The sequence below is a fragment of the Acanthopagrus latus genome, chromosome 3 (genome assembly GCF_904848185.1).
Source record: "Acanthopagrus latus isolate v.2019 chromosome 3, fAcaLat1.1, whole genome shotgun sequence".
Taxonomy (NCBI): domain Eukaryota; kingdom Metazoa; phylum Chordata; class Actinopteri; order Spariformes; family Sparidae; genus Acanthopagrus; species Acanthopagrus latus.
Window position 1 is genome coordinate 4,638,507 of NC_051041.1, and position 27,262 is coordinate 4,665,768.

Here is a 27,262-nt window from a genome sequence, read left to right on the forward strand (position 1 = left end):
TTGAGTCAGCGTGGGGAGATCTGTATTATATTGTATTATATTATATCATATTGTACTGTATTGAGATATTAAGAATAATTCTAGTATTTTCTGTTCTGAACAAATGGGAAGTAAAATGTTATTGCAAAAGATGTGTTTTTTCATGTTAGGTCAGACAGGAAGGCGGGTTTCGGGTTTCATTTCTTTTGCTGAAACAACTTAAACTTATCTTGCAACCTCATTGATGGTTAGTCAGAACAGAAAACAGTGGAATGGCTGAAGCTGATGCAGTGTACATTAATGCTGGGTTCACAAAATCAAAGGGAAATGCCACAGGTGAGCCTATCTATCTATCTATCTATCTATCTATCTATCTATCTATCTATCTATCTATCTATCTATCTATCTATCTATCTATCTATCTATCTAGCCATTTTCAATCAGAGCTTTCTAGGAAATGTTCTTTGTCAGAGTTTGAGTGAATCATGAAAGTTTATTTTACACTTTATCATTGACTTCCTCACCGACTAGTTGAGATGTTGAACAGCGAGCCATCAGCAGAGCTGCCTGGTAAGTAAAAATATCATTAAATAAACTGGAACATGAACTCTGACTTCCAGTGAGACACAATGTTCGCAATTTTCTGACTTTTTTCCAGCATGAAATGTGTATTATTCAATATTCAGTAGATATATAACGTTATAGTTCAGTGTAAGGTAGTTTGAGCAATCTTACTGATAAAGAAAAGAAGGAAAGCGGTGGATAATTTCCTTTAGCAGCATTTTTTTTTTTTTTTAACCACACTTCAACTTCACAACAACACTTCCTTCTTCTGACTCACATGTGACTGAACAAACCAATCAGAAGCTAGAATGTTTGAGGTAAATTTAGGGCATCACAAAAGGTACATTCAACACATTTATTGTAGCCGTCTTATCTGTGCTACTGAACAGATGTAAACATGAAAATGTGTAAATAACAATAACTGTAAACATAATTAAGTAAATAATTGCCTGTGTAAACATTGACACATTTTATTAAAATAAATTAACACAAGAATGAATTAGATATGAATTCAATTAACTTCTAAACTTTAGAGACATATTTTACCAGCAGAATGTGAATGTGTGAACAGTTTTGACATAATGACGTGAAAGTATTGCGCTGCTAAGGTAGATAGTGATGGCATGCTAACCAACACCAACACTCCCAGGACTCCCAGTTTGGACTGCTAACTGCACGGCTAACTGCTAACTCACTATCAGAACAGACCGTGTGGCCACACCTTTACAGCAACTGTATTGTAGCTCTAAATCTAACTAGCAAACTGCAGCTACAGTCAGCTTGCTTTGGTTATTTGCCTTTTTTTTGTGTATAATTTCATAATAATTCTTACATACTGTACATGTAAGATACGGTCTAAATTTAATTCTGAAGCCTCTTTATGACCTACAGGAGCAGATTCCAATGTAGGAGAAATTTGATTTGGACACAAGAGTATGCCACATGTTCGCATGACATGCGCATCACAAAACACACCAAAAAAACAAAACCAAAACCAAAAAAAACCCAAAACATAAATGGCGGAGTGCTGACGAGTCTCACAGCCCGAAGAATGAGACTGCTCTGTAGTCTGGTGGTACGGCAATAAAACAAACTGTTTCACCATCATCCAAGTACTTTATCAATCCCACAAAGCCGGCTTTGAAGAAAAATATCATTATTAATATGTTGCCTCTTTCTTTTATAAACTGTCAAAGACAACACAGTGAGATTGAGGTCTTTACCAAAGGAGGAGGTGGTGGTCATACCACTTTTGTCCTGAGGGGGCGCCAGAAACAACACAAAAAGAAAGTTCCTTGTAGCAGCTTTAACTTTTGTCCACAGTAAAGGACGTTCATTTGTTTAGAAGAAACTCCTCCCCCACTTACAAAAACCAGGTGTACTGGGGAAAGTAACATCTAAACACACTATCTGCATCTTCTGCTGTTCAACAGGCTCCCAACAACAAGCAGCTGGAGGGTCAAAGGTCACAGCAGAGAGAGTGGCTGTAGTGGTTCTCCTGACTGCTGCTGTCATTGCTTTTGGTTATACCCGTGAGTTTCACTGTTTCTTTTTATTTTTATCTATCTATTCATTTTTATTCAAAACAAATTAATCTAGAATGGCTTCTATGATCTAATAGAACAAAACCAGAAACCTATAACCATCTTAAATTGTTTTAAATAAGCCCAAAAATAAACACATTATATGTATGTTGAAGTATCTTCAACTGTAAATAGTAAATGTATGCCAAGATTGTGTGAGTCTGCATTCACTGAATTTAATTTAATAAAGTATGTGATTTATTCACATTGAGTCACAGAAACACTTTACATTTAACTCATGAATGTCATGAATACTTGCTGTCAATGTTTTGGCTATAATTACTTTATTAATTTAGTAATTTGAGTGAACATTGCTCTGTTAATGCTCATCATCAAGTTCTGAATAAAACCAAATGTGAGTTTCTTACACTGACTTGACTTTCTTTTTTAAAACAAGGTTATGAACACCATCAAACCACGGAACATCTCCAGAAGCTGACTGATGAGAATGCAGCCATGAGAAAGAATATCACAGGTCAGTCACATTTTGGGTTAAATCTCTGCCAAGAGTTTTGTTCTCTGTTCAGCTTCTCAATTAAAAGACGCTCCTGGTGGAAGTGATATTGTTTCATCCTCTTTCATCACAGAGACACGCTGTGAGGTGATAACGGTGCAGAAACCCTGTCCACAACCTCCTGGTAGGTGACTGATGTTGCTTTTTTCTTCCCGACAGTAAATATGAACAGTGTTTCGTTGCACTTGACTCAAGTCTTTGCTGTGATCTTTTCAAAGTGGATACATGTCACAAATGTCAAGAAGGCTGGGAGCAGAATGGACCACAGTGCTACTTTTTCTCCACTGATAAATTAATCTGGGAAGAGGCCAGAGAGAAATGCCGACAGAATGGAGCAGATCTGGTTAAGATAGAGAGCGAGGACAAGCAGGTAGAACACACTGCTGCAGCTTCATTCAGCTCTCGTGTCGTGTTTTTGCAGTAGTTAACATGATAAAAGTGATGTTACATAGATATATTGTATTTTTCATCAACTTTCCCTGTCCAGTCATTCCTGATACAGAGACTGAGAGACAAGATGGCAGAGGATGAGGACATGTTCTGGATAGGACTGACAGACTCAGTGACAGAGGGCACATGGTTGTGGGCAGACGGGACACCACTGAACGAGAGGTTTGACCTGTAAACAGGTTTTTGATGTTTGCAAAATCAAGTCACATGTTTCACTGAACCAGTTCTTTCTGCTCTCTGTTTCTCAGTTTGACATTTTGGAGTAAGGTAGAGCCAGACAACTGGAACGGGGAGAATGCAGATGGAGAGGACTGTGTGAGGATGGGAACACAAACTGGATCAGGCCTGAAGTGGTGGTCAGATAAATCCTGCACAGCACCTCAGAAACGTATTTGTGAGAAATCAGTGGAAACCGGAATGAATGTTTAAGTTTCTGTCGGTGTGACGGTTATCAAAATGTTTGACTGTGGAGCTCAGTGGTTTTATCCCCAGATAACTGCTGTTTACATTTTCAAATGCTTCTTAAAAAAGATAAGCTACAGGGAACAGAGAGGAGCAGGGATGATGTATGTATGCAGGCCGGTGCTGTCGACAGAAAGCCTTTGGGATTTATGATACTTACATGTTTTTTTCAGCCAGATAAATTTAACCACTTGAGGAAGGGGTGCACTCCAAAGAGAGGAGTGGCATTTGAGTGTTGTGTCAAACTGAGGTGAAAGTTGTATTTTGCCCTTCGTGGGATTAAGGCTGAACATGTTCTTTTATTTTTTTGTTTATTTGTTTTAATTTCCAATTTTGTCCATTTTGCCACTTGGGACCTTATTTTTTAAAAACTCTGCATGCTGTTGATGATGAAAGAATAATGTTTTTGCCACTGTTTGAATTGTGCAATAAAATAAACATGAAACATGAAAGTTTGTCCAAAAAAATCATGTTTTAGGGTGAAATGACGCCATGTTGCTCAACAGGTCACCAACATGGTCGCCAGCTCCAACTATCTGACATGATGCGTATTCAAGTATTAAAAGTAATTTTCTGCCTGTGAATGTATTCAAGTATATCAATAACAGAAGTACAAATAAACTCTAACTCGAACTTATATTCAATGTATGTATAAACTGTATACTCAGTGTTAATTTGGCGTATCGACCAGACCAATTATCAGATAATATTCAGCATTTTTCCGATTATCAGAATCAGGGATTTTCTTTTTAATCCAACTGAGGATATAATTATTTTAAAAAGTGCTTCTTCGGGTCTGATGCAGCATGAAATCTGCAAAGTTATCTAACGTTATCAAATAGATGTAGTGGAGTAAAATGTGCAACATTTGCCTCCAAATGTGGAGGAGCAGAAGTATAAAGTAGCATAACACTGAAATACTGCTAAAGTTGTACTTTACAGTACAGTACTTGAGTAAATGAACTTAGTTACATTCCATCACTGTACGATAATACAAAGTAAGATAAAGCAAAGATCACTATTCAGTATTTTTATTATCTAAAAATAAAAATAAATCTCAAGTCACAACTAAAAGCTTAAACATTCACTGTTCAAAGGACAAAAACAAAACAAAAGACATGACAACTGTAAATCAGCAGAAGACTTAAACTGTTTTCTCTTCTTGATTTTCTTTTTCTCTTTTAAAGTTGAACAACCTCAGGAGCTGATCCTGTTCTGAAGTGTTAGACCCGTGTTAGATCTGCTCTAAGATCAGACTGATACAAGTGAGACAGCTTCAAAGAAAAACTGATTAACATAGTTAAGGCCTTAAAACAAAGCTACCATTTCTCCAGACTGGGGAAATTCCCCAGTTTGCACCAAAATACACACAAAAAAGAGGAAATCTGCTTCAGAATTTGCGGTTTGTTAACTTAAGTAAGTAAAAACAGGAAGGAAAGTCCTGCTTCATAAACAATCCACAGCAGCTCGGCTCAGCTACACGTCTGCACTGCACACAGATTTCACACAGCTGGAAGTTATCTGGATCGCTGCTCTTCGCTCTTTTAACCAGTGAATTCTTACAGACGGCTGCTGGAGTGAACGAAGCCAAAATGACTGGATGCAGCAGCTCAGTCATTCAGGTTTCACAGTTGCATTCAAGGCAGCATTTACCCATAATTGAAGGAAAACTGGTTGTTGAACTCCAACTTCTATCTGAACTCTGGCTGGTTGTTTGAGTCCAGAACAGTCTGATATGCAGGTCAGCGGTTTACTCCTCATGAGTCCTTGGCTGTGTAGACTTTTAAACGTGGACATGAGCCTTCAACATTCGGCAAAACGTTGAAACATGATTTTGTGAAAACCTGCAGATGTCTTAATGAAAGAGTTCTGTTTTTTTTGTAGTTTAAATCAAAAATATACATAGTTCTCTTGCAGGGAATTTATTTCTACGACTCTTTCATAAACTCTGACAACTTGATTCCCAGATTTAATCACATCTGTCCAAAAACAATTAAAAAAGTGTCTCTAACTGCTCCTCATCACGTATAATCCTGTATAAATGCTGTGTCGTCTGACGTTTGCTGGTCAGCACCTCATGTATGTTTCCCTCTGCACCTCTCGGACGGCGAGGATCTGAACAAGCATGGCCTCCACCGTGCTGTCGTCCAGAGGGGTGGAGGAGAACCACAGAGGGCTGCTGGGAACGCAAGAATGATCCGGGTGAAGGTAGAACAAGTCGGCGCGCTGCCTCACCGACTCTGGGCTGGATGGAAAGAGAGAGTAAACACAGACTGTCAGTACACAAGGATATAAAACAGAGAAAAGCAACAAATCTTCACACTTGAGAGGCTGAAATCAGACAATATTTGGATGTTATTAGTACAAATGTAAACAGGAATGGAACCTTAAATACAGCAGATAAAGAGTCGATAACACGACTCAACCAAAAAATGATAACTAATGAAGCTACAAACCACTTGGAGAGGTAGAACTCGTAGAGTCTGACTGGGCAGCGGAGAGGGTTCTCTGGGTTCTCCATCATCTCCAGCACTCCCTCTTTACTCTGATCTCTCTTACGCCTCTTAGCTGGGACGCCGTCTGCATCTGACAAGAAGACGCAGAAATTCTCCAAGTGAAATACAACACTATCGTCCAGATGTTTACACGCTGTACGAGGACTGTTTTTTAGATCTGAATTACAGTACAATCACTGAAGTTGAGCCTCAGCCATACTGGTACCTGTCTCTGCCTCGTTAAAGGATTTTGGCGGGTAGAAGCGCAGGAAGCTGGTCTTGGTGTTGTTCTGGTTGGTTTTGGAGCAGCACCTGAGATGGGCGAAGGAGAGCTGGCGGTGCTGCTTCATCGTGGTGAAGCCGAAGTACTTGCAGCTGAAGAAGAGCAGAGTGTTGAGGAGGATGATGGGAGAGTACGCCCCCAACTGCTTACAGTCCCACAGGAACTCCTCCTCCACACGGGAATAGATGAAACCTGCAGAGGAGAAGAAAGAGGCGTGTTTAAATCTGGTCAATCTGAGTTGATCCAACGCAGAAAAACAAGTCCTGATGACTCACCGCTGGCTGTGGCTGAGGGTTTGAAACCCTTCAGGATCTTGGTGATCCTGACGGAGAACTTTTTGAAGATGGGGTCACTGAATATGTTCTCCATGTGACCGTTCTCCAACAGGTGCTGCAGAGAAACAGCCACAGTCAGACAAAACAACAGGAAGTGTGTGATCTTAATTGGTGTTGTCCCAAATAATATCATCATCATAACATCATCACATCCATGAAAAGCAGATGTTTGGAATGAGAGAGAACGAAGTCAGAGAAAGTGAACTGAAAATGTGTGGACAGTGTTGCTGATCTTGCCTGCTGGATGCCGAGGCAGAGGTAGAACAGGCTGTCGGGGGAGTACGGCTCTCCGTCGGGTCGTTTCACCTCAGTGACGAAACAACAGAGGCCGTCACTGAGCTCAGCCGCTGAGCAGCGATGAACATCCTTACTGAACGTCAAAGAAGGAGCTGATAGAAGAGTCAGAAGAAGGATGTGTCAGCCATGTTGTTTCTGATTCAGACAGCAGTGAAACCCTTCTTATCTCATTCCTCATGTGTTTGATGAGTTCCTGTTTTGGGAATGAGACTGACTTTTCAAATTTTAGTATTTTTGTCTCTGTTGGACAGTGAAAGGCAGACAAAAGACAAAGGTTGCAGGTACGTATGCAGGATACACTGGAAACATTTTGGCTACCAGAGCTCCCTGTGTAATCAAAGGGTAAGACTACTGAAAGCTGAATTATAAAAAAAGGGAAGAAAGACAGAAAAAACATACAAGAAACGAGGTCCGGGTCGGTTTGTGACTCCCTCCACTGTATCCATCTCCTCCAGGCATCAGCTCCACGACGACTCTTCAGTTCGCGGTGCTTCCTTGAAGCGGCCTTAGCTGCTTTGGACGACTGGTGCAGCTTACGACCCTTTGATGGAGAGCAGAGACAAGATTACACCACAGGGCAGATAAAACAACACCCTTTCAACTCATTCCCAAGGTGCTTTGTTACCTTGTTCTTGTTGTGGACCTTCCCCACAGTTTGTTGTAATAGTGGAGGGTCAGTAGCAGAGCTCGGTGAGCTGCGGGGATCCTCTCGCATCTCCACAGCTGGAGCAGGAGCTGAAGCAGGGACGGGAGCAGGAGGAGGAGCTGGAGCTGGAGCAGGAAGAGGAGCTGGAGTTTGGAGCTCAGGTTGAGGCGCACTGGACTCGCACACTTGTGAATGCAGAGGCGTTTCTTTGTGGGTGTCAGAGAACGAGTCCTCCTGGTCTTTGAAAGCACCACGCTGATCTGCATGCGGGTCGTCACTACAGTTACTCTTGTGCTCTGAAACAAATGATGAAAAGCTGAAGATAAAACGTGTTCCCTTTCTTTTAGAGACCAAACAAAAATAACAGATTCAACACTTTTTTTTTTGCATAATCCTGCACTTTGATGTGAGGTTTGCAAAATTAAAATTCATGGAGCTTTTCTCTGGTGCTGTGTTTTGTGAACATTATTCTATGTTTTATTTCTTCTTCCTCTGTTACTGAAAAGCTGAAATGGTTTCCTCACTAGCTTGAAACTTTGGTTTCCTTCCTTCCTCAAAAACAAATTTCATCACTTCACTTTTTTTCATCAATCGTCTTACCTTTTGAGGTGTGAGTCTCTTGTCTTTGTCCCTCTTTTGTCACCTCTCCGTCCTTCTGCCCGTCTTCTCTCTCTGGGCTGTTCGACATCACAGGAAGAAACACGGGAACAGGCAGCTGCAGAGGAGACAGTTTGAGACAGACTTTAAGCTACTTTTTAACAAAATTCAAGGGTCATTTTTGGACAAAACACCTTTTTTCTTATTCAAGCACTGCAGTCAGTTAGGTATAATGATATCACTTATATGTAATCTCATTCAGAGCTAGTTTTTATGTAGGATTAAGGTTATGATAGTAACTTTTATATCTTTTACATTAAACTGAGGACATTTTAAGACTTTTCGTAGACCTGTAGACACCCTGATTTATTGGATCGTTCGCCAGCAGCCGGCAGAGAGACTTTTGTAGAGGTTACTGGCTGGACTGAACTGAGGATGTTGCTGTTATGTGTCTTAAATGGCTGGATCACAGGGGAGCCTCATGCTAGCCCCAGACTAGAGGATAACTGGGCAGATTTTGGGTCTGATTAGCCAAACCAAACAACTGCAGGGGTGTTACCTATACGGACTGGTCGGAGTGGATTATCTGCCCAAATGATGCTGTAGTGTGAAACAGAAGGAATTGAGCATAAAGCCCTGATACTTGATATGTGACTGTGATAATAGTAAAAAGTAAAATGTTTTGCAAGAAGTCTCAGAGGTGTTTTATGTACCGGTATGGGAAGGCACACAGGCTTCGGTGTGTACTGGCTGTACATGTTCATAGGCACAGGAATAAACACCGGCACCGGGACCGGCAGGACTGTTGGGCCACATTTGTCTGCATAAACAGACAAAACAAACAAACCAACACAACATCAAAACTCTCGTGTAGAGTAAGGTAATCTGACTGAGCATTTAACAGTCCTGGAAGTGAAGTTTACCTGTCTGTGCTTCCGTATCGACGGTCTGCGTCGTACAGGAGACTCCCTTATTGTGGACCAACGGCGTGCAGAGCGTGGACTTGTTCTTCAGCTCCTTGGGGACGGTTTGAACACTGGCCTGGGAGCAGACAAATAAAGGCAACATCTTCAACAACAACAATAACTAAAATGTTCTGCATTTTAAATTCTCACACATCTATCTTGGCTAATTCAAGTATAGTTTGGTCGTGATGCACAGATCATTTTGTTTTTGGAGAAAACTTACATGTCCAACAACCTTCGTCTGAATGTCAGAGACAGAGACTGTGGAGGGAGGACAGAGTTTAAATCAGAAGAACAAACAAGTGAAGGAAGCATATGAAGCACCCAGATTTTTTATAATCAATAGCATTTCTACATACATAATGTGTGTATGTGTGTGTAGGGGGATACCCTGTTTTGCAGAGCTGGCAGAGGCTCTGTGCTGCCTCGCCAAAGCGCCAGCGAGCGAGATGACGTTAGCGATGACCGGGGAGGACTCCACCGTGCCTGCAGGTCTGGAAGGTGAAGAGACTGTCGGTAGGAGACAAAGAGGAGTGAGCAGAGGCTGCAAGTCATCTCCTTAAAAAAAACAATGACTGAGCTCAAGCAGATCTCTCAAGCAAGTCTAGATCATATTTAATATCAACTGCAACACGAGTCTGTGTGAAATGACTGACCCAAGAAAACGTCAGCATGCAGCAGTCAGGCAATAAAAACAACTTATTAACCAGAACATGGCCTTGTTGTGTTAGAGAGTAAGCTTATTATAATCCCTGATGCAATCGATTTAGTACTTTAACATACTTTGGCATCAAATATTTAGAAAATATCACTGCTGATGATGAAAAACATTAAATACTTTGTCTTTAAACTGTTTTCAGTTGAGTAAATGTTTTTACGCAGCGTCCCAGCTGTTCAGGAATCAGTTTAATACAACAGTGAAGCGCACCTGTGTTGACCATCTGGACCTTTTTGTTGCAGAAATGCAGGAGACACTTCAGGTCACAGAAGTGTTTGACCTCTCCCAGGATGGGAAGACTCTGCCTCAGGTTCCCTTGATGACCGCAGGTGTCACACTTGGCAACCTGAGAGAAAGCAGAGTGTACTGATAACAAAGTAATCATACCATCATGGTTAGCAGGTAGGGCTGGAATTAATAATCTAATTCTTTATTGGTTTATTTCCTGATTACTCTCTAAATCAATTATTTGGTCTACATGATGTAAGAATATTTGGAGATGGTTATTACAATTTGAGGCACCTGTACTCACATGGCAGAAGAGCATGTTGTAATTTGCGCTGCAGTCTTCGGAGCAGAACTCCTCTTCAGTGCCTTTATACTGGGCAGTCACTACTGTCTTAGAGATGGAGAGGCAGTAAGCACAACAGTGACAATACTCCCCCCACTTCTCTTTCAGCTCATGGTGATAGAGCATCCTGCAGCCTGGGAGGAAAGAAAGGAGAGGATCAGGGATGTGCATGATTTTTTTTAAAATCCTGAATTATTTGTCTGTCTATCCATTCATCCTTCTCTTACCGTCGCTGCAGAAGTAGCAGTCTTTGTTGTCAACTTTCTTGACTTCTTTGATGATCCTCTCATTCTTACAGTATTCGCATTTGCCCATGATGTTGTTGACTCTCTTAAACTCTTCAGAACAGGCCAGACTACACACAAAATTCATTTTGCCCTGCGCACAAACACACAAATATATTCACATCGATGTCAAAGTGTATGTTAACATTTTCTAGAGATCCACTGACACCATTTTTCCTTCCCAACACAGATTTTGATCTATCTATCTTAAAAACGACAGATCCAACGCACCTTTTTCTGAACGACTTCTGGTGTAGTTTTTAAAATGCGCCGACACTGGGCACAAAGCAGTTTCTCTGGCGGTTTGTGTAAATCACACTGTGATTGGTCGGAGGCCGCTGTCGGGTTACTGTCAACATTCTGGGTCTCCTGTGGCAAAAAAAGGCAACAAATGAGCCAAGGTTTCACTGACAGATGTGGTATCAAGTATGAAAGGGTAACCCGACCATCTATGATAAAGGAACTTGTCAACCAGTGCAAAGTTTTTTGGGTGGCAGCAATAGTTTCTGATTCCAGCTGCCTAAACATAAATACTTTCTTTACTCCTCTGTGAAAGTGATGTGAATATGTTGGAGGACATCAACATCATTTATTGTAGCGCAACATTCATCCAGTAGCTGTATTCACTTGTCCTTTAAAAGAGTCACTTGATGAATGGAGCCGATCCCAGTTGGTAAGTCTACTGTTGTCTTGGTGGATTTAAGGGAATTGTTGATAATGTGCTTCGATTTAATGTAAGCAGTAGTGATTTAATAAAAACAACAGCATGTTCATCATCTATTCCCATTCTTTCTCTATAAGTACTTATCCTTTACACCACAAACCTTTATTTTGCTTTATTGTACCATTTGCGTTCCACAGATGGGTAACATGAAATTCAAACCAACTAAAAGAAGGACAATATTCTATATCTTTTAATTCTATACAAACTAGTCTGCCTCTAAATCTCCATTTGTGTCTTTCAGCAACAAGGTCATTGGTTGATAATGGTGACATATTCTAATTTTAGAAGTCTTGGTGATTTCCTGGACCAGCAGATCACTGTGGTTTCTGCCAAATGTTACTCAAACAGGAACTCAGCTACTTCTTGCACGACTTCTGGTTACTTAATCAAAGAAATAAGACTTTCGAACACTTTGTAATCTGTAAGCTGTATTACCTTGAAAGTCATGGCACAGGTTAGAGTGCAGAAGTTTCTGATGGAGGCGTCTGACATGGCGAGGTGGCAGGCCGGTACTGTGGTCTTACCACAGTGGTCACAATCCAACGGGAGACCTGTAGAGAAAAAGAGATTGACAAATGAATGAGGAAATTAATAATATCACACATACTGTGTCAACTTTAGTCTCAAAGAGGAATCACCTTAATACAGCTGGAACTTCAGTATAGACAGAGAGAGAGAAATAACTACAGTCCAGTACCTGATGCACTGACAGCCTGGATCTTGGATGCCATCACACAGCTGGTGGTACAGAACAGCTCCACCTCATTCTCACTGTTTTCATTTTCAACCATGTCTGTCACTGAACGTGCGGTGCAGCACATGGCACACGGCTGCTGTGTTTGGGTTTTCTGCAAAGTAATAAAGCAGTACAGAGCGAAAATTAAGCCCAGGCAAGGATATTACATCACCACAGCAGAAGTAGAGCAGAACATGATAACATTAAGTTTCTATAAAGATAAAGGACTAAAAATTAAGCAAAGAACTTGACCAGACGTTGTTTCCAGCCCTTAAAACAATTTTCCATATTTTTCCAAATAATCTTTTTTAAGAGAATTTTAATATTTCTTTACCTTTCTGAATTGAGCCAGACACTCGGCACCGCAGAGTTTTTTGCGGCCATCTTTCATCTTGAGCACCACGGGTGTGTTGCAGTGGGAGCCACAGTTCACACAAACGGACAGATTGTTCATGTTGCAGAAGCGCAGAAAACAGGGCTCACTGCAGAGCTTGTGGACGACGTCCTGATGTATGATCTCATGTCTGCTCTGCAGGAGGATAAACAAAAGTGATCCATTATTCATATAAACCTGGGGGATCATTATAGAAACTTCCCAGAATAATGTTTCCTAACTACATTTTGGAAAAAAACCCCACACTTATTTAGGCTAAAATAAAGAAACAAATGTGTTCCCTTGTCTCTTACAATGCAATATCTGCTGCACATGCTGCATTGAGACCGTGACGCAACGGGCTTGATGTGTATTTTGGCGGACGTGATTCTCTTGTAGTTGAATGAGGACAGGCAGGCCTGGCTGCAGAAATCCTTCATCGTCTCCTCAGTATCTGCTGGGGCCTTCAGGACATCCCGAGGATTTGTTATCTCCCTGAGAGAAGGAGGAGGGGTGAGATCATCTCAATGTATGCAATATTTAAAAATAAAATAAAAAATATGTACAATCAGCTGGGATGAGTTTAGTTGAAATTTATTTAAAATTCATGAAAAACAAATGACTGTATGACTCACTGAAGGCAGAAGTGGCAGGTGTTCTTAGCTTGTTTCATTTGGTAAAAATTCAAGAGGCAGGGAGATGAGCAGAAGATTTCTGCATGGCTCTTCCTCTGATAAACAGTCTCTCCGTCCACCAGTGAATTTTTGCAGTTGGAGCAAGACGCAGTCAAATCCATCTTGGTCTCGGTGGGCACTGTGGATGTGTCTTGATCCGTGAAAGAGAAGACTGAACCAATCTTCAAGTCCTCCTGTCAAAACCAGAAAAAGGGTGAAGATGCAGTAACAGCATGTCCACTATCATGTATCTACTCCTGTTTGACTCTTCAATATCAGTGACGACAGCATCATCTCTCATCCTACGAAACGTATCATCTGTCCTACCTTCGCCACTTTAGGCTCATCCTTGATGTCCTCTGCTGATATGGAGAATGAAAAATATTGTTTGTACTCTTCATCACTGGGCTCTTCTTTAATCTTGAGGAGTGAACAGAGTGATCGAGTTAGTTCATTGTGACACTGACACACACTGAAGCTCACCTTCGAGTGACATTACTTATCAGTCAGTAAATCGGTAACACTGATATACAGAAATGTGGTTTCATGTCGGGCCTTGAATCTGCATATAATAATCATCACACATAATACTCACAGAGCCCAGATTTGGTAGTGATGGCTTCACTTCTTTTATGTCTTCTTCCTCCAGTGGTGGGCTGTTCCTTTCTATAAAGACGTAGTAAAAAGGGGTCAAATTATGATTTAGAAAGAATGTTTTTCTTCAGCTAGAGATGCACCACTGAGCAAATTAAGCAGCCAAATGCAACCAATTCTGTCTTTTGATTGCAAACTGCCGTCACAGCTCAAACGTTATTCTGTATTTCAGTTTAAAAGTACCGTAGCGATATAAATAAAAGCAGTGAAGAGAGAAAAAATTGTGATGATTGTGGTACCTGACACAGTGACAGACTGAGCCTTGTGCACCATCATGCATCTGTTGCTACAGAAGAAGTCCAAACTGCCCTCGTCATTTCTGTCTTCAACCATGTCCGACATCTGATGGGATGTTTGGCACATGGGGCACATCTGAGCGGTCTCAATGTTCTGTAAAGTCATAAAAAAGACAGAAATATGTATAATGTGCAGTTCAAATACCAGCACGTATCTCAAGACTGCTGATTGCATTTTTCAAATGAAGTAACCATGAACGAAAATGTCTAATTTCCACACCTCTTTGACCTTCACCAGACATTCTTCACTGCAGATGGTTTTACTGCCGTCCTCCCTCTTAAGCATGAGAGGTTTGTTGATAAAGACGGAGCTGCAGACGTCACAGGTGAACACAGGGAAGTTGTTGACTCTGTGGTAGTTGATGAAGCAGGCGTCGCTGCACACTCTAAGCATCAAGCCATCCAGGCTCTGCCTGACTTTGCACTGAGGATGACAGGAGAAGATGTGCATGTTACTGCAGGCTAATCTTTGTAAACAGAGAAAAAAAAAAATCTATTTTTCATATGTCCTTAATGTTTAAAATCATTGTGCAATGAAGTCAAATAAAGGTTTAAAACAAAGGTTTGTTTTTTTTTTACTTACAAAGGCAAGTCTGCTGCACATCCTACAGCTCATATTGTTCCTCTTGGAGTTGACAGAGGTGAGGCAGGTGTTGCTGCACAATTCCCTTACAGTTCCTGAATCATCCACCGGAGCCAGGATCATGTTGTGAGGTCGCATTATCACCCTGAGGGAGTCAGATCAGGATGACATTCTGTCAGGTGCATTGTGGGGGCTTTGTTCTGACAACAAAAACTTGTTTTTAAGAGTTGGTTTGCCTCCAATACTTCAGTCTCCTAAATCTAAGGCAGTGTGTGTGTGATCATGAGGGACAAGTATCTGCAACTGTATCCATAATTGGAAAGTGCTAGATTTCATCCAGAAACACACATTTTTACTCAGATGGAACTCATAAATCTATGTGATCTATAATGGATACTCATTTCCTCCTAGTACTTGCTCAATCCTACCAATCAAAATACTGGTTTTGGACTTACTGAAGGCAGTTGTAGCAACTTTTGGTGCCTAATTTGTTGCTGGGATGCCTTTCAGAGAGGCAAGAGGCTGAGCAGTAAACCTCTGGTGAGCTCTTTGTCTGGTAAAGCGTCTGTCCTTTTGGCAGTTCTTTCCCACAGAGGCAACAAACAACGGACGAGTCTGCAATGATGATCGTTGGTGTGTCCGACTCAGCAGCTGGAGATGCAACATTTCTGTTTACAGTGGAGTCCGCCTGTCAGATGATGCACAGTTACACTACAGTGGTTAGAAGCCCAGAATTTTTACAATTTTACCAAATGAAAAAGAATCAGACGGACTGTCTTCTCTCTCTCAGCTTTTTGTACAATACAGTAATGTACTGTATGAAATATACTCACAGTACTCAATTTCTCTTTGAAAAGTTTTATGTTTCTTTTCTTCTTGTTCAACTGAGCTGAGTATTCTTTACCTGAGAGGGAAAAACAGAAACAAGTGTAACATAATAATGTAGCTGTTAGCAGACAAAAGGTCATTTTAAATGTTTATTAATGTACAGTATGGGTCAACAATTTTAACTTCTCCTGTTTAATTTTTAAGATAACTTTAACATATAGTATGATAGTATTATTAATAACTGTGCAGTGTTTGAGAGTCCGATAAGCCTTAAAATCCACAGTTGTATGGCTCAATCTAGACTTCCTGCATCATCCCCCAAAATAAGTCCCTTGTGTCTTTTAATGCTGCATCATCGTTGATCTCAATTCCTGCCAAAGGGGACAAAGACGGTGAAAAGACAAGGACGAGTATCAAGAAAAAAAACAAAACTATCTTGCCTCCCTTACCGTGAAGCTTGTATTCAATTGCGAGTCTGTATGATGCCACACAGTTGCGAGTGCAGAAGAGCTCCACAATGTTCTCACTGCTTTTGTCGTGAACCATCTCTGAACACGGATTAGAAATGTGGCAGTTGGTGCACCGACAGGGCCTGTTTTTAAACTGCGTATCAACAGAAGCAGAAGGGTAGAAAATGTAATTATCTCATTCACAAAAACGTAAAATCAGTGAGGACGCATCTCAGCTTTGTTTAAGACCAAGCTGCAAAATAATATGTAATTTTGTTTTGAAATGAACTTCTTGACCGCTGCAATTGTTTTGACACTATTGGTGTATTGAAAAGTAATGAGGGTCGAAACTTAACTCAAATCAATCAATTAATCAATTGTGACATGTTTTTTTTCATCTCAGAAGAGGTCTGTGACAGAAAATCACCCTCACTGTTAATATAAATGGTAATTGCAGCTCAACAACATACTGGCGACCCAGTTGAATTTGTACCTCTGCTTCAGTGAAACTGGTGAATACACAGTAAATCATCTGAGAGATTCCTCTGTGTTTTCTGTCTTTCTCAATCAGAGCGACCAAAGTAAGTTTTGATATTTCTGCACCTCTATGAACTCGTCCAGACACGAGCCACTGCAGATGGTTATGGTCTCCTCCTCCAGCTTCAGCATCAGTGGTTTTTTGGTGCAGGTGGTGCTGCAGTTCTCACAGATGTCCGTGTTGTCCCTGAGGAAGTCGTCAAAGCAGGAGCCGCTGCAAAACTTGTGGACGACTGTGTACAGTGTGACCTCACACGTGATCTGTAGAGAATAATGATAAAGGCTCAGAGAGTGCAACAAAGACTCGACAGTTTAAATCAGCAGTTTTGCTGACAATGATTTCAAGTTGGAGGAAAAATTGTTTTTGCTTACAGTGCAGGACTTGGAGCACTTGCTGCAGACTGATGGTGGCGTTTGGCTGGACTCAGGTTTGGACTTAAAAGAGCTCAAACAGGTCACAGTGCAGAAGTCCTTCATAGTTCCCTTAGTGTCCACTGCAGCCATGATGAGGTCCTGAGGCTGCAATATCGTCCTGACAGAATAAGCAGGTGAGATGACAAACAGTTTGTTACACTATCAGCTTTTTGACGTGGTGGATAAACGTTGACACAAAGATAATGTTTACTCAGATGGATACGATGATGTAATCAGGATGTTTTTCACAGACTCACTTTTGACAGTGATGGCATTTCTTGGCAGCTGGTTTGTTGATGGGAAATATTTCAAACAGGCAGTTTTTGGAGCAGAAGACGTCTGTGAATCCTTTCTTCTGGAAAGCCGTTTGACCCTTCGTCATGCTTTTCTTACAGCGTGAGCAGGTCATCTGAATCGTCTGACATGCAAGAGAGATAAAGAACAAGTAATATTTGATTTTAACTAGTCTGTGTAAATTCTTTAGTTATTATATTTGTTTTGGCACCCAAACAATTGAAAATGGTGTATTCTTGGTGGCTGAATAACTAAGAAAAATATTTCAAGAACTTAAACATGGAAGAAATATGAAATTGTAGATGAATCTTTTATCTTTTTTCTGCAGTGTGCAGAAGAAATGATGCAACAATCGACCTCCACATACCAGCTCTCAATGAGAAACATGTATTCATTCAGATTTGAGATGTTAAGGACTCGACGCAGATGATTATATTAAAACAAATGACTTCAAAGTGATTCAATTTTAAATGCTCTTTCACATTTAAAGTGACTAAATAGTCCCATAAATGCTACAACCACCTGACATATCATTTCAACTCAGAAGATGTGTGTGCCCCCACCTTTTCATTGCTTGGCTTCGTCTTGTAATTTGTGCTTGTGAACGCTGTTGGACTCTGGTTTTTCGCATCGTGCACGGGCTGATCTTTCAGTGGTTGCTTGACAGAATTAGACACAGATGATAACCTGGAAATGTGGGCTGGATCCTTCAACTTCGTCTGGAACAAGACGGCAAATCAGCAAATGATTAAACTTCGTGTTAAAATGGAAAACCAAGTTTTGTTTTATATTCTTGTCATTTATCATCAAAAGTATAAAGAAAAAAGAACTGAGAATGGTCACATCAGCCACTGAACCACAGAACAGTGATGTGGTTGCCAAATGTGTATCTATAAATAGAGCTGGATACTTTATTATAATATGAAAATGTGGAGAGAAATTAGATACTCACAATGTCCAGTTTTGGGATCAATATCTTCACCTCTTTCATGCCGGCCATCGCAGCTAGTAATTTGTTCTTTTCTATAAATAATCAAATCAAATATGGGTGTTAAACAAAGTTCTTGTTATACTTCTAAAATAAATGAATATACTATTGGATGGATTCAGACTCTCGAGATCCCATGAGGAGAAAATTCTAATGACTGTGGTGATAATCTGACTTTACCTCTGGTGACATTCAAAAGTAAAAGTCTAAAGTTATTCACATGAAGCTTGATATCTACTGGATTGGAACATACTTTTGTACAGACACTCACAAATGTGTTTGATTTTTTTGACTCCTCTTGAGACACCAGTAGAATTTTACCTGTATTTAAAGTGGCACAGGAACGTCTGCTCCCCCCATTTTTTTCTGCTCCTTTCCTTGGATCATCTTTCGCGACATGTTTAGCCTCTTCAAGGTTTGCAACACTGCTGTGATACTCAGGTGAGCCGTCGGTCTTCTTGGCATCACTGCTGTCATTGTCCTGCTTGGTCTTATCTACTACAACTGAGTCGCCATCTCCAACATATTCCTCATTTCTGATGTCCTCGTCACTATCAAAGTCCATGTCAAAGTCTACATTCATGTCCTCATCGTCATCACTGAAAGACATCTTTGTTGCACTCTCATTGCTACGAGACAATGTTTTCTCAGGTGTGTTCATGTCACAGCTCTCAGGTGTTTCCTCTGACCAGTCATTCCTCTCAGTGCTCACATCCTTCAATTCAGATGCTGCATTTTTTTCCCTCTCCTGCTTCCTGGGCCTGCCTCGGCCCCAATTCTTCGGTGAAGAATCGGAGATGGGACTGGGAGAGTTGCTGGGTTTTTCAGTTGTTGAAAAGGAGTCAAAGTCCATATCAAAGTCTACATTCATGTCTTCATCGTCATCACTGAAAGACATCCTTGTTGCATTCTCACTGCTACGAGATAATGTCTTCTCAGGTGTGTTCACATCATAGCTCTCAGGTGTTTCCTCTGGCCAGTCATTCTTCTCAGTGCTCACATCCTTCAACTCAGATGCCGCATTTTTACGCTCCTGCTTTCTGGGCCTGCCTCTGCCACACTTCTTCACAGAATAACCGGAAAGGCGACCGGGAAAATATCTGGAACATTTGCTGGGATTTTTTGTTGTTGAGCAGGACGCTTTTGAGGAAGAAATACCTGAAGGAGACACAGAGGTACAGCTACGTGAGAAGATTATAGACAATTTCCTAATTAAATCTTTATTTGAGTAACATTCAACTAAGCAAGTCAAACATTTCCTGCCTATTCATTTTACAGGTTTTCTTTTAAATCCAAACCTAACTCCAAGTCACCAGGCTCCAGTGATTTTCTAGCTTCCTAACCAATTCTTATTAATGATTTACAGCAGCTCTGATCAGGACTGTGACTCACGCACCCCTAAAAGAATATAAAAGCCAGATCACTGGATATTTGGAGTCTGTGCATTAACATACCGCTCAGCTGTAAAGAACTTCCTGATTCATCATTGTCGTCCCCAGCATCACAGTTGTCGTTTTCAACATCAGATTCATCCCTTTCAGCGTCACATTTTTCAGGATTTTCCTGCTCCATATCCGGCTCCAGTTCATCTTCAAAGGAAAGCAAGATATGTATGTGACATTGACACAATAATTATGATAAATTATGAGCACCGTTAACTATTGAACTGGACACATACCTGCGATCTCAATTTCCTCGAGGGATTTTCCTTCAAATCTTTCAAGAGATCCACTCTCCATTGCTGTCAGTAGCTCCGAGATTTTTGCAATGTCGACTGCGGCCTCGGGCGTCTGATAGTACTCTCTGTCGGTTCGGATGTCACGGCCCAGCAGTTTGGCGAGCTGCTCAAGCTCTTCATTCGTGAGGCTGAGAATCTGGAAAAATCTTGCAACGTGCTTACGAAAACACACAGACCTGAGATTCACTTTGTTCTTTGCGCCACACCGACCCACAAACATGGTGAAGCACACGTGTCCTTGGTAGAAGCTCATCCACGTGGCAGTAGGTTTTGCAAACAGGAACACATTTTTTTCATGTACACCACACGTGTCTCTCTTACTCACAAGCAGTGTCAAAGCATCGAGCAGTTTGGGGGTCAATGTAACAGCAACTTTTCTGCCCTTGTTGTTCCTGACATTGATCTTCACAGAGCGCTTGGAGAGAATTTGATCTAACTGTGACTGGCAAACAGCAGCGTCCTCATGAGGCTCAGTCTTATCCCTCTCATTGAATGACTTCAGTGTTACTTTTGAAACTTCCGCCATGTTTTTGTTCGAGACTGACACTTGGGCGACTGTCACTCTGAGAAGTGCGTGGTAGACCTGAGGACATTCGTACATCGTCAGACTTTCAACTCCAGATGCCATCGTCTGTTCCAAGCACTGAAAGAGAAGCTGCACATCATGAATGAAGGGGATGGTTGGTGTGTTGTTAGCTGTTTTTGATTGGTGGACAGAGGCCCATTCTGTCTCACACAACTTCATGAATGTCTCCACTTCTTCCACCTTCTGTTTATCAGCATCCTCTTTCAAAGCCCTGGCGTAGTTAATGGTGGCAATTTTCCTAAGCAAATTTCCCAAATGCAACCAGACACTTGGTTTGGCACTTGTCTTTGTTTCCTCATTGAAACCAACAAGTTCTTTGGCCGCTTCGACAACTTTGCTGAAGTTCTGAGGTTTGACAGCATCCTCAATGCTATCTATTGACTTGTCTCTTAATTTCAACAGGAGTCTTCCCATTAGCCTCAGTCTATTTGTAAACGTACCTTGTTTTTTTTTACCGTCATTTGTGCGGTAAATACATTGTGCCAGCTGCTGTATATGGGGATCATTCAAAATTACAGAGGTAACCTCATCACTCTTCAGGCTCTCTATGAACTTCTTCACATCTGGTGAGACCTCCTTGAGGTCTGTTGACTCTGCAGCATGAACCAAGCTTAAGATTTTCCTCTGCGCAGGCGTTCGATATTTTGAGGACCTCTTTGCGGCACACCTTTGCACATGTCGCCACATGTCCTTACGACCACGCATGACTTTGCAATACAGACAGAAAGCCAATGCTTTCAAATCACTTCTCTTGCCTGGTCTTTTTCTATTCACTTTCAGTTTTCCATGTCGAGTCCTCAAAACCTCTTCATTATGTTGGAAATTTCCTCTGTTTCGTAACTCATTCAACATAACTGATCTCTCCTTGGAGTGTAACGGCAGGCAAAACACTGTAGCTATCTCGGGCACTTCATTTCTATGAGTGAAAAGGTGACGAGAAAGTTTGGTTAGACCTTTCCCGCAAACGTAACAATAATTTATGTTGGTGAAGGTAGGACCTTCAGGCTCGTCATCAGAGGTAAAACTGTCGGGGTTGTCATTAGCCTCGTCCTCCACCTGCTTGATGCTTGAAGCTTTGGTGGGTTGTTGCACAAGGCGCTGCTGTTTAGAAGAATCTGGATTTGGACTGTTCTTCTTCTGGAATCTGCGAGTCATGTGGTTGCTGTTGCTGGTTAAACTGTCATCACTTATCAATTCTTCGTCAGGTACGTACTCGTCATCAAAGCGTGATTCATCAGAACTGGTGGCTTCTGCCGAGTCCTCAACCTGGAATTATGAACAAGTAATTTCATGAAAAACAAAACAACAAGAATCTCATATTTGTCAGTCTGTAGAATCTACTTTGTTCTGCTTTAGCTCTCGTCTCTTTATGGCGCGCTTCCTGAAGACCCAGTCTGCTCTGATTGGTCAGCTCACACATGCCTGAGCAAACTCCACTTTAAGGGAATTACGACCATTATTTCCCCATAATTTACACTTACAACACCTACATGTTCATCCTCTGATGAAGATGCAGCAGCACTTCGGTCCAGTTGCCTGCTCTGCTTCTCTGTGACGGCTTGGGGTTGCGCAGCATCTGGAAAGAATATGAATGTTAAAGCATAGAGAACACAAACATGGAACATATACATAAACCCCATGCATCCAACATATGGGATGAAGATGGTAAAGATGATGCTAAGACACTGTGGCCACAGACACAAGTTAAGAAGACAAAGTCTGAGAATCTAAATTCTATATAAATGTAAGAAACAATGCAACGATGTTCAAGACCAACTTCAGGGTCGCAAATAACAAATTCTTCATGACGCACCACTCTGCTCAGGTAAAAGCTCTGATTCTTCATTGTCAACCGCAGCATCACTGTTTCCAGGGTTGCCCTGCTCCACATCTGGCTCCAATTTATCTTAAAATAATAAAGCAATATACAGTATGATTTCACTTGTAGTTGATATCTGTCTCTACTAAACAACTGTCAGAAGTGTTTCACGTACCCTCAATCTCCATTTGCTCCAGAGAGTTTCCTTTAAACCTTTCCAGAGAACCCTTTTCCATCGCCAGAATAAGTTTTGCGATTTTTGCGAGCTCCACAGCGGCCTCTGGCGACCTGTAATATTCCCTGTCAGGCCGGATTTTGTGGCCCAACAGCTTAGCAAGGTGATGGAGCTCATCGTTCTCCAGGTTGAGGACCTGGAAGATTCTTGCAATGTGCTTGTGAAGATGCACTGATCTGAGATGCTCTGGGTTTCCTGCACGACACAGACTTGAAAAAGCCCCGATGCAGATCCCTCCGTGAAAAATACTGGTAGAATCAGAGTTTGGCTTTGCAAACAAGAAAGGATTATCCGGGTGTATGCCACAAGCTTGTCTCTTGCTCACAAGCAGCGTTATTGCACTGACAAGATCAGAGGTCAACAAGACGGCGACGTTTTGGCCAGTTTCGTTTGGAACATTTATTTTGATGAAGCGTTTGGATAACACTCGAACGGTGTCGCCCCTCTCCTGGAATGTCTCTACTGTCATTTTTGAAACTTCAGGTGCACATTTGTTCAAGACTGATGCCTGTGCTAGTGTCACCCTGCAGAGCGCACTATAGGCCTGTGGGTTTCCATCCATCTCCAGGCTTTCGATCGCAGAAGCTGCTGTTCTTTCCAGGTACCTGTGGAAAACCTGCACGTCTTGAGTGAATGGTATGGTAGACGGGCTGTTTACTTTTTGTCCACTCGACGAATCCACAGATGTTTTGGAGACAAGCTCACTCCATTCTTCTGCGCATAATTTCATGAATTTCTTTGTGTCTTTCGTCAACCGCTCATTGCCGTCAACTCCCGCGAGGACAATGGCGCCTATTTTTTTGAGTGAATGTCCGAATTTCAAAGCCAGATTTGGTTTGTCGTAGCTCTGCATCTTCTCGTCAAAACCTGCCATTTCTTTAACAGCCTCAACAACTTTGTAGAAGTTTTTGGATTTGACTGCTTCTTCAAAGCTGAATATTGACTTTTCATGCAGGGCTATCAGAAGAGTTGCCATTTCTCGCAGCCTCTGTCTGATGTAATCATATCTATTTCCATACTTATGGACCAGACTAGCTGCCAGCTGTAATAGAAGGTAGTCACTTTGAGCTGCCTTTGCAGTCTCATCTGGTTGCATTGTTAGTAGCAACTTCCACACAGTGGGACCAATCTTACCTAAGACTCTTGTCTTTTCATCTGTTGCAGAGTTTTCCGCTGTCTTAGAAGCACATCTGGCCACATGTCTCCATGCATCACTACGTCTGAGCAGACATTTACAAAATAGACAGTAAATGTGTATTTCAGCACTGATCTCCTCTGCAGGCTCAGTTACAGGTCGTCTTTTCATTTTCAACTTTCCACAGTTCTTCTTGAAAACCTCTTGATTATGTTTGTAATTTCCCCGGATCCGCAACTCATCAAGTAACTTTCTTCGTTCCTTGGAGCTTTTGGGTAATGTAGCAAGTTCAGCGATCTCAGGCTCTTCATCAGCGTGTGTCAAAAGATGTCTAGCAATTTTAGCATAACCTTTCCCGCAAGCATAACAATAGTTTTTACTAGTGTAAGAACATTCTTTAGGCCTTCGCAATGACCTTCTGGGAACATAGTCCTCATCCTTGTCAGATTCATCAGAGCTGACAGCAGCCTCGTCCTCCTGCTGGCTGCATGAAGCGTCATGTCGTATCACGTCTTGAGAGGAATCCAAATCTTCAAGAGAATTATCGCTGACGTCCCCCTGACTGTTGCTGTTGGCAGCACTTTCATTTTCACAAATTGGTGCACCGTCATCATCATCATCAGAGCCAGCATCTTCATAGCTCGAAGCTGCCTCTGAGTCCTCAAACTGGAAATAAGGTAAAAAACAATAAGTTTTGTTCATGACGTAAATAACTATATTAGTACACATACAGAAAAACATGCAATCAAAAAAGACTATAAAAGAATATCGAAAACACCAAATGTAGAGTTTTACATACCTTTTCCTTCTTTGGTGTTGAATTAGCATGAATATCTGATCCATCATAGGAATTTGATCCATCATAGGAATCCTGAAAATGTGAAGAACAACAAAAAAGTAAAGTGTCAAAATTAAAATTAACCTTGTTGACAAGATGTAGGAAGACTTTGAGGGTTACCATTAAATGAATATTAGGACTGAACTGGATAAATAAATGTAGGCAAAAAATAATGAGACCATTCAATTGTGAAACAAAATTTGTAAAAAATAAATAAATAATAAACTGACAAGTGAAAGAAAATTTTAAGAAAAATTAAATCTATAACACAAACCTACCTTTGAGCGCCATGGATAGGAGGACTTCCCGTAGTTGTAAGTTATCTCCTCGCCTCTAGCTATTTCTTTCACTGCAAACAGGCACAAATGCGGCTTTCCATCGCAGTTCACTTTCTTCATTTCACAGTTGGGACTTGTGTGATCGTCATTCACGAGTCTTCCAAGCGTCTTATCCTCTTTTGAAGCATCAACGCTGCAAGCAAAATGCACTTAATGAAAATCCAGCTAGGTCTCCTTAAGACAAAAGTGAACAACAAGCAGGTAACTCACCACCAGCGTTCTCCTTTCCATGAAAACTCAAACAAAAAATTCTTCAGAGTGTCACTGCATTTCTTCTCAGGTCTTGTGTCTTTGACAGGAAAGATTCTCCCCCGATATTCAACAACAAATGTGGATGGTGCAATGGCCTTGTGGGTGAAAACTCCTCTCCCTAGAGCAAAGATTAACATGAAAACATTAGCATCACATCAGCGTAATAATGGTTGAAGTACCACAGCCGGTGGACAAATTTCCTCTTAGCACTCCAATAATAATGCCTTTGCCTTCATATCCATCCTGACAAAAAAGGGAGTAAGAATTTCTGTCTATGATTATAGCCATGCTCCTGGTAAATCTACAAGAACATTTTAATAATAAATACATCATAAAGCTTTCACACACAAGTTATTGACTCATTCTCATCTTAATAACAAAAAATAGGTTTAGACAGGCTGACTGTTCCAATCTGGTTTCAAGTACTGGCAGATATCTCTTCAATATCAATAGAGAATTTACTATCAGAAATGTACCACTTACCTTTAAAGGAGTCTATATACCTTTCCTCCAGAAAGGATTTGTCTTTACAAGCGACTATGTGCACTAGGGCATCTTGTTTAGGAGTCTTCTCCATGACAGCTGGAAAAATATCCAAAAATGCTGGATTAAGTTTGTGTGATATGAGATCTACTAAGCAGAGTTCTTATATGGCAGACAACAGAAGGTTTGGGTTCAATGCTCTTAAAGTATTTTTAAGCGTTCTGAAGCAACATTAAAATAACAGCCTCAAAATCATGTTGATTATACAGTGTCTTGTAATAAAGTTAACGGGGTCTTGTTTCTGCACCATGCAACTTCAGCGAGAGGGTCAGATCACAGTGTTACATGCATGATTCATTTGTGTTTGTAGTTAGCACCTACATGGTGCTCTGGCAAATTCCTGCAGACCTGGGTTTGATATCAAGGACAGTGGTGTTGCCAAATCCCATAAAAAGCCTTTCTACATAACACTGATTTGACTGCCTTTTTGTTGACTGTTGAATTTAGAGTGTAAATGATAAAAAAAAGTACTTTAATTCACTGATTCAACATCTCACTTTAGTTTAGCGGCCTTCTGAGGGCAAGCTGGACAGAAAATAGCTCGACATGATGGATGTTTAGCAAAAAACAGTTGGAAGTTTTCTGAAAATGTATTAAAGAAATTACCACTTTATGACTAACTTCTAGGTGGAAAGTAGCAGTTTATTAGTATACATCTTTAACACATTCTGAGGTAGTTATAGTAGTAAATTGGGGGTAATCTCAAAGAAATATCAAATATGTTGCTTGGTACATTTTGCATCATCTGGTGTTTGAATATAAGACAGTGCTGTTGCACAAAATGCCATTTTTAACATAATGCTGCTTTGGCTGATCTGTTGTTGCAGCACAGAACTAAAAGCTGTCATCTCGCATTTCTTTTTAGGAAAAGCAAAGTGCTTAACAAGTTATTCAAAACTTAGCTTTAACTCTTTATTGACTGTTTTGTCAAGTGAAATAAAACCCATTACTTCCTGTCTTATTAACTGTCAGTCCCATCAATAAAGGCAGTCTGTGTGTACTAAATATACGTTAAACTATGACCAAAGAATAAAAGCAGCTGTAGAGGTAGCAGTTGTATATTGTCTGTATGTAAAATATCGTCTAATTGTGTTTGTATCAAACCAGTTTTGCGCGGACGGAGTTGAATCTGACTCTTGTTTACTCTCAGTTTGTACACATGCCCTGCTAGCATGCTAACAGTAACTAGTAAGCTAGTGCTGTTTGTCGCCACTTTGTGCGTGTCGGCTGAGTCAGACACATGCAGCTTAACGGACACATGTTTAAAACAGGTAACGCTTACCTTTGCTTCAGTGTTCCAGGTTAGTAACGTGCAGAGTTGCAAATGTAGCCGACGCAGGTTAAGCCATCGTCCCTCTGCATGTCCTGCTGGAAAGCCATTCCTGCTCTAATTAAGACCCGCCCTCCTCTTCCTCTGATTGGTTCATTCTCGTTGCCTTCGCCCTGCTCAGCCTCTGATTGGCTCACACCGGCACTCTTATCCAA

General features: G+C 41.1%; 2 protein-coding genes across 5 annotated transcripts; one reads left to right on the top strand and one right to left on the bottom strand.

Annotated features, from left to right (window-relative positions):
- Positions 1 to 201: 201 nt before the first annotated feature.
- LOC119016723 (C-type lectin domain family 4 member E-like) lies at positions 202 to 5,449 on the top strand. Of its 2 annotated transcripts, XM_037092911.1 has the most exons (8): positions 202 to 315; positions 511 to 549; positions 1,977 to 2,075; positions 2,524 to 2,601; positions 2,714 to 2,764; positions 2,859 to 3,010; positions 3,128 to 3,252; positions 3,339 to 5,449. In XM_037092911.1, the coding sequence occupies exons 1-8, from the start codon at positions 252 to 254 to the stop codon at positions 3,517 to 3,519; spliced, it is 789 nt and encodes a 262-aa protein (XP_036948806.1). In that variant the 5' UTR covers positions 202 to 251; the 3' UTR covers positions 3,520 to 5,449. The 2 variants fall into 2 exon arrangements, with proteins under 2 accessions (XP_036948806.1, XP_036948807.1); XM_037092912.1 differs by lacking the exon at positions 511 to 549 and having other exon boundaries at positions 206 to 315.
- LOC119016720 lies at positions 4,568 to 27,175 on the bottom strand. 3 transcript variants are annotated; one of them, XM_037092907.1, is made up of 45 exons: positions 27,060 to 27,175; positions 25,718 to 25,816; positions 25,193 to 25,352; positions 24,923 to 25,115; positions 24,606 to 24,677; positions 22,612 to 24,472; positions 22,431 to 22,523; positions 22,108 to 22,193; positions 19,972 to 21,883; positions 19,748 to 19,882; positions 18,615 to 19,451; positions 18,258 to 18,328; positions 17,869 to 18,024; positions 17,269 to 17,429; positions 16,970 to 17,129; positions 16,664 to 16,858; positions 16,061 to 16,214; positions 15,617 to 15,687; positions 15,239 to 15,471; positions 14,784 to 14,928; positions 14,421 to 14,624; positions 14,144 to 14,294; positions 13,846 to 13,916; positions 13,578 to 13,670; positions 13,212 to 13,444; positions 12,891 to 13,071; positions 12,538 to 12,732; positions 12,165 to 12,315; positions 11,903 to 12,018; positions 10,975 to 11,112; positions 10,687 to 10,837; positions 10,421 to 10,593; positions 10,099 to 10,234; positions 9,561 to 9,680; positions 9,394 to 9,431; positions 9,129 to 9,246; positions 8,919 to 9,025; positions 8,209 to 8,323; positions 7,588 to 7,898; positions 7,362 to 7,503; positions 6,903 to 7,054; positions 6,606 to 6,720; positions 6,274 to 6,522; positions 6,009 to 6,138; positions 4,568 to 5,797 (listed from the first exon to the last, which is right to left on the bottom strand). In XM_037092907.1, the coding sequence occupies exons 2-45, from the start codon at positions 25,809 to 25,811 to the stop codon at positions 5,620 to 5,622; spliced, it is 10,557 nt and encodes a 3,518-aa protein (XP_036948802.1). In that variant the 5' UTR covers positions 25,812 to 25,816; positions 27,060 to 27,175; the 3' UTR covers positions 4,568 to 5,619. The 3 variants fall into 3 exon arrangements, with proteins under 3 accessions (XP_036948802.1, XP_036948803.1, XP_036948801.1); XM_037092908.1 differs by having other exon boundaries at positions 6,009 to 6,132; positions 7,588 to 7,904; XM_037092906.1 differs by having other exon boundaries at positions 7,588 to 7,904.
- Positions 27,176 to 27,262: the final 87 nt, after the last annotated feature.